General features: G+C 42.6%; 1 protein-coding gene across 5 annotated transcripts in view; it reads left to right on the top strand.

The window, feature by feature from the left end:
- Positions 1–1225: 1225 nt before the first annotated feature.
- RSPH10B (radial spoke head 10 homolog B) overlaps positions 1226–7208 on the top strand; it is a 28258-nt gene continuing 22275 nt past the window's right edge. Inside the window, exons 1-5 of one of the 5 annotated variants that reach the window (XM_079953730.1) lie at positions 1226–1598; positions 3017–3333; positions 5106–5181; positions 6295–6363; positions 6626–6799. In XM_079953730.1, the coding sequence (XP_079809856.1) occupies positions 3089–3333; positions 5106–5181; positions 6295–6363; positions 6626–6799 (564 nt within the window). In that variant the 5' untranslated portion in view covers positions 1226–1598; positions 3017–3088. Of the gene's footprint in view, positions 1832–3016; positions 3334–5105; positions 5182–6294; positions 6364–6625; positions 6800–7208 lie in introns of all 5 variants that reach the window. The other 4 variants (XM_079953732.1, XM_079953729.1, XM_079953733.1 and 1 more) reach the window with 4 other exon arrangements.

Raw genomic sequence — 7208 nt, 5'->3', positions numbered from 1 at the left:
TATTTGTGGGGCCCGCCTGGTGTTTTTACATGAGTAGAATGTGTGCTTTTATTTAAAATGCATCTCTGGGTTATTTGTGGGGCATAGAAATCCGTTTATTCCCCCCCCCCCACCAATATAGTCCACCCCCCCCAAGGTCTGAGGGAAAGTGGACCAGCCCCCTGCTGAAAAAGTTTGCTGACCCCTGTTCTAATTGTTTTATTGCCTGAGTGTTTGCCACCTTTAGCTTCTTTGGGGTGGGATATAAATTTAATAAAAAGTATATGTGCGAACGGTTGAGCTTAATTGAAATGCCAAAAGGAGGCTAGGGTAGCTAAATCTCAATTTATGAAGCAAGTAAGGCAAGACAGGAAATGCTATTCTTTGCCGGTGTGAATGAATAGAACATTATGAGATTAACTTGGGCTGGGGTAAGAAAATAATAAATCTTCAACTTGTACAATTTTCAGCTATCTGAAAAGCAGCAGTGTGTAATTCACAAGTTTATAGTTTCACACACACCTCGAAAAGATTGGTCCACTGAAAGAGGTCTCCAGTTTTTTCTCAGGTACTAGTTACTGGAGCAGATATTGAAATTATAATCTCAAATATATTATTCTGCACATTAACACTTGGCACCATGGCTTCCACTCGGGGAGCTTGTGGCCTTGGTAAATGCTTTACAATGTCAACATTTTCTGGACTTCAGGGTTGCAGAGGGTGATAAACATAGAGTGCAAGATACAATTTCCATCCCAATATCTCCAGAATACAGTGGTACCTCGGGTTACATATTCTTCAGGTTACATACGCTTCAGGTTACAGACTCCACTAACCCAAAAATAGTACCTCGGGTTAAGAACTTTGCTTCAAGATGAGAACAGTTTTAGGTTAAGAACAGACCTCTGGAACGAATTAAGAACTTAACCCGAGGTACCACTGTATATTTAAAGCTTTAAACAGTCATGGCTTGCCCCAAAGGTTCTTGGGAGATGTAGTTTGTTACGAGTTCTAAAGGTTGTTAAGAGGCCCCCTATTTCCCTCCCAGAGCAACAATTCTCAGAGTGGATTTACAGTCATTCGCACTTCACAGGAAACTCTCAGACTTGTAACTCTGTGAGGGGAATGGGGGTCTCCTAAGGACTCTCAGAACCCTTAACAAACTACATCTCCCAGAATCCTTTGCAGGGTGAAGCCATGACTGTTTAAAGTGGTATCATAGCGTTTTAAATGTGTGGTGTGGATGTGGCCTTTAACAGAATTGAACCGAGAGGAAAATGGGGACAAAGCTGGGGCACAACCAATAATTGGCTTTCCCTCCACCCACTGTTGGTTTCTCTTCCTTCTGCCCCATCAGTGCCCGTTTGGGCACCCCCACCACTGGCATAGAGCTTTTTTGTTGTTGTTAAGGAGACTGTGGCAATAGGCTAATAGGTGATGGTCCCTTTAAGAGGAATAAATACTCTCCTCTCCCCCCTCCCGCCTTGAGAGTGGTTACTATGGTAACTGTCCGGGATTAAGACGCTGCAACCGCTGCTGCTGTTGTTGCTACTTAAATCTCTCTGCAGAGAGTTTCTGCTGGAGGTTGGAGGCTAGAAATTCTCTGTCCTTTTGCTTGTGTGAGTAAGCGATGGACACCAACAGCCCCATCCAAGTCTGAGGGAGGTACTTTTGAGCAGCCCCAGCCTGAAGAATTTTTGCGTCTTCCAAATATGTGGACTGCAATTTATTTTTTAAATAAAATCCTTTTTTAAAATAGTTTTTTTTATATAAAAAAGCTTTTTTTAAAAAATGCCATTACTAAGGGACTAGATCCAGCGTGCTTCCAGAAGGGAGCTTGATGTTGGAGAAGGTTTGTTCAGTTGCTGTAAATGGGTCAGAGCACAACAGGTGTGTAGGGGTGTGTGTGTGTGTGTTTAAACTGGATTTTCCCAGGAAAGATAAATCTGAAGGGAGTGGGATATGGACTGGCTATTTTGCGTGTGGATGCTGCAAATAATAATAATAATAATAATAATAATAATAATAATAATATCATGAGGACACTGTTCACACAATAAGCTCTCATCTTGAGGCACCTCTATATGGTCAACTGTGTTCTATGCTGCCAAAAAAGCCACAGAGCAACAATTGGGGGGGACGGACACAAAAACACCTGTGTTGTGGCATGAGTGAACTCAACTGGAGAGGATTTGACTCCTTTCCAAAAAGCCATTTCCCTATCAAACAGAAGCCTGCTTAACCACATTGCATATGTGTGTTCATTTTTATTTTTCCCACTAAAATGAACACACTTTATGTTCATTACTTAAGCATGAAATGGACTTATACAAAATCAAAAGGGCAGGAGCCTTGTCTGGTTTGGCAAAAAATGATGATTTTTGCCTCCTTCCCTGAATTCCGGTAGCAATCCTATGTGAAGAATGTTATTTATGACTTCAGTTATTGTCTGAATTAAAACAAGGAAATCCTATAGTAAGTGGCTGACAGGCCCTCTATTCTTAGAGCTCTGTTTTAACCTTCCTTAATTTTTTTTATTGCCCTTGATACCTCTTCTGATAACCCTCTTCCCATGTAAATGCCACCTTGTAGAGTGGTAGGGACAGCTGGATCATAGCCTCTGTCTCTTGACTTACACTGTTGTTTTAAGATTAGTGTGTTAAGCTCTTGTTTCCTAGTGCAGTGATGCTCCATCCCATGATAAGGCAATGCTTCCCTTGGTGTTGGCCAGGCATAGGCAAACTCGGCCCTCCAGATGTTTTGAGACTATAATTCCCATCATCCCTGACCACTAGTCCTATTAGGTAGGGGTGATGGGAGTTGTAGTCCCAAAACATCTGGAGGGCCGAGTTTGCCTATCCCTGGTGTTGGCTGATGGCAAGCTGTACTTCAACTTCCTTGTTCACCAGGGGCTTAAGAGTGTGATTGTTTTGTTGGACTCAGGTAGAGGAAGCTATCATCAGGCATGTTTATCAACAGAATATATATATATATATATATATATATATATATATATATCCCCTCTCTCCCTTTACAGGATTTGTAAAGTTTGAAAAGTGAAGGAGGCAAGATATCTAGGGAGTCCTGATTTTGGTAGAATTCAGCTGCGATGGGTAAAGAAAAGAAGAGAGACAGTAAGAAAGGAGAAAAGTCTTTGCCTCCTCCTCCCGCACACGAGCCCTCAGTAGAACCTGCTACTTCTGTACAGAACATCCCACCGGCTTTAAATCAAGTGGATGAACAGGCAGCAGCCCAAACAGTTCCCCAAGAAGAGGTGAAAGAAGCAGTGGCCCTTCCACCCCCAGAACCCATTGAGTATGAGGAGCCGATTCTGACTCAGCTCATCGTTGAAAGGTAAACTAGAAGGATTGAGGATTTAGACTATCTATGTGTGGCTGGTAAAGGTAAAGGTAAAGGGACCCCTGACCATTAGGTCCAGTCATGGACGACTCTGGGGTTGCGGTGCTCATCTCGCTTTACTGGCCGAGGGAGCCGGCGTACAGCTTCCGGGTCATGTGGCTAGCATGACTAAGCCACTTCTGGCGAACCAGAGCAGCACACGGAAACGCCGTTTACCTTCCCTCTGGATTGGTACCTATTTATCTACTTGCATTTCGTGCTTTCGAACTGCTAGGTTGGCAGGAGCAGGGACCGAGCAACAGGAGCTCACCCCGTTGTAGGGATTTGAACCGCCGACCTTCTAATCGGCAAGCCCTAGGCTCGTTCTGTGGTTTAACCCACAGCGCCACCCGTGTGCCTGTGTGGCTAGTACCTAAGGTTAAATTTATCAAGTTCATGGCAAAGGCATACATTTAAAGAACTCTCATACTACTTTAATAGCTCCTTCAAAACATCCTGGGAAATATAGCTCTATGAGGGGTGTCCTACCTAACAACACTTTGCACCCTTAGCAAACTACATTTCCCAGGATTCTTTGGTGGGGGTATGACTGTTAAAGTACTATAAAGATGGTTTACATGGCATTGAAGATGCGATCTTGCAATTTACTAGCTAATTAGAGGCTGTGTCCTCTTCTTTCTGGGAGTGTAAACAGAGCAAGGTAATTATAATAATTATAATACTGTGGTACCTTAGGTTACATACGCTTCAGGTTGCATACACTTCAGGTTATATGCGCTTCAGGTTACAGAGTCTGCTAACCCAGAAATAGTATCTCAGGTTAAGAACTTTGCTTCAGGATGAGAACAGAAATCGTGCTCTGGCAGCAGCAGGAGGCCCTGGTGCTTCAGGTTAAGAACAGTTTCAGGTTAAGAACAGACCTCCGGAACGAATTAAGTACTTAACCCGAGGTACCACTGTATATGTATTTTTAGTTTATTTGCTAATATATCCCCAACTTTAGGGTTGCCATATTTCAAAAATTAAAAAACCAGGACACCACATTTCAGAAATTCCCCCCAGATGTCAATTCTGCCTTTGAAATCCCAGATGCATGGCAAATCCTACCCTACTTTAATCCAAGGGCTCAGGGCAATTTGTAAATTTCAGACAAATATAAAATGATCGTGCCTACTTCAAGGTTGGGAGTCATTTAATTAGATGACTCTGTGCTGGTTTCTGAGTGAGAGTTGTTGTATCTTTTGCTTACCTTAATGCTCTAAGGAAATATTTTTCATCCCTGCAACTGTTGGGGGTTCCATTTTGCAACCTTACACCTCCAAGACTTCAGTGATGTTAGAATGAATAATTAGTACCAAGTTTTATCTTTGAATCTGTAGATGTTAAAATAAATTACTCATTCTCTGTTTTTGCTCCATTTTTTTCCTTTATTGGGGAAGCAGGGAGAGTGGGCTGCCCTTCTGCAGAATACCACAACTTGTTGCTGAACCCCCAAAGAGTAAAAAAACAACCCACTATTTAAAGGGGTCGTGTGTGTGCGCGTGTGTGTGTGTGTGTGTGTGTAAGTAACTAACTAACTGCATTTAGGTGAAAACTTTACTAGTTACACTTTCTCCACCACTGATATACCCTGGTGAGAAAGTTTGTTTTACAATTTGATATAGATTAATGCTTCTATTTCATGCTCGAAATTATTTTGTCTGCTCATTATATGGATTTATTCAATACCAGTTAATTTTAATCTTAAGTATTTCCCCCCCTTGTAGCTACGAAGGAGAAAAAATCTGTGGGTTATATGAGGGAGAAGGAACAGCTCGTTTTCAAGGAGGCAATGTATACAAGGTGAGTACTTTTGATGGTGGGCTCTGTATGTATTATTTTTTTTTTGGGGGGGGGGTTGAGCTAGGCTCAGATTATTGCTTTTACTACTCCGTGGCTGTAGTGGTGTAATTACCAAGAAGCTGCTAGTGTTAGACTCTAGATTTAAGTTGCCCCTCAGGCAGCAATTGTGAGTTAAGGTCATGTCCACACCATACCTTTAAAGAACTCTTATGCTATTTTAACACTCACATCTTCCTCCAAAGAATCCTGGGAACTCTAGTTTGTTAAGAGTCTCCAAACAATCCCCAGCACTAAAAAACTACAGTTCCCAGGATTCTTTGTAGGAAGGCAAGTGTTAAAATAGTATTTCTATACCGCCCTCCATCTGAGGATCATAGAGCTGTTTACAATATAATACAATCTCTCTCCAGGGTTTCAGACAGGACTGTTTCTCAGCCCCCCCCCCCCCCGCCCCGGAAATTCTCTTTCAGGTGCTTAGATATCCCTATTTTCCTACTGTTTTGTTGTTTGGAAGTTGACAAAACACAGCTATATAAATCACCACAAACTGCTATAATTCTTAGCTAAATCTTTTAAGCTTTTATGGTGTTTTATTTCTCTAGATACGTATTTTAAGTACACTTGCTTGCCGATCGAAAGGTCGGCGGTTCGAATCCCTGCGGCGGGGTGCGCTCCCGCTGCTCGGTCCCAGCGCCTGCCAACCTAGCAGTTCGAAAGCACCCCCGGGTGCAAGTAGATAAATAGGGATCGCTTACCAGCGGGAAGGTAAACGGCGTTTCCGTGTGCGGCTCTGGCTCTGGCCAGAGCAGCAATGTCACGCTGGCCACGTGACCCGGAAGTGTCTCCGGACAGCGCTGGCCCCTGGCCTCTTAAGTGAGATGGGCGCACAACCCCAGAGTCTGTCAAGACTGGCCCGTACGGGCAGGGGTACCTTTACCTTTACCTTTAAATAGTATATTGATTGTTAACCCCAAATTGATTGTTTTTATTGTTTATGTAGAGAATTATGCAGAAATTCTGGTTTAAATATGCTGGCCTTTGGCTGTAATAAACACTGACTGACTGACTGACTGACTGACTGACTGATTGATTGAAATGTATTTCATTTTGAAGGGCATGTTTTCTGAAGGCCTCATGCATGGACAAGGAACATACACATGGGCTGATGGAGTGAAGTATGAGGTAAAGTGTCGTGTTAAACGGAGCATCATTACAACTACCTTAACTTGCAAGTACATGTCTTAGAATCTTGGCACAAGGATAATTTCCATATTCGTATATGTCTGTGCTTGTTTGTAGTGATAAACCGAGAGCCTGGGCTTAATAAACCATACTTTTCAATATTTTTATGAAAAGGAATAATGCATAAATTTCCAGGTAAAACAAGAGATCTCTTGTTCTAGCTGTGAATCTCTTTTGTCCCTCCCCTCACCCCTCTCTCTAGGGAAACTTTGTGAAGAACCTACAAATGCATCATGGCAGTTACACCTGGCCGGATGGCAGCGTCTATGACGGAGAGGTAAAGAGCGGGATCAGGCATGGCTTTGGCATGTACAAGTGTGGCACCTACCCTGTTTCGTATATCGGCCAGTGGGTCGAAGGCAAAAGGCATGGCAAGGTAAGTAAAGCATCATGGCTGAAGCATCACCTGCATGGCTGGGGCAATCTGGGGCAGGAAGATCTCGCCTGTCCTGTGCTCAGAGCTGCTACCAAGTCTAGACACAGATTTAAGATTTGCTGAGTTGCCTGAAAGGGGAGAGACTCCATCAGGCAAGGCCTCCTTCCACCTGCCTTGCCCCATCCTCTAGTCTCTGCTTCTCAATTTGTATTGTATTATTTTATGTACTGTGTCTTGCCGTTGTTTTATTGATTATAGTTTAGAAATTAGTTATTATAACTGCTGAGTGGATTTCTGTTTAACTTTTATATGTTGTTGTTGTTGTCATTGTTATTGTTGTTGTTGTTATTATTTAATACTATTCTAGTGATTGTTGAATGTTACTTTTTTGATATAGGTTACCTATTTT

The sequence above is a fragment of the Podarcis cretensis genome (assembly GCF_951804945.1).
Source record: "Podarcis cretensis genome assembly, chromosome: 14".
NCBI lineage: Eukaryota > Metazoa > Chordata > Lepidosauria > Squamata > Lacertidae > Podarcis > Podarcis cretensis.
The sequence above is the reverse complement of the archived record's forward strand: the minus strand, read 5'-3'. Positions and strand labels throughout refer to the sequence as shown.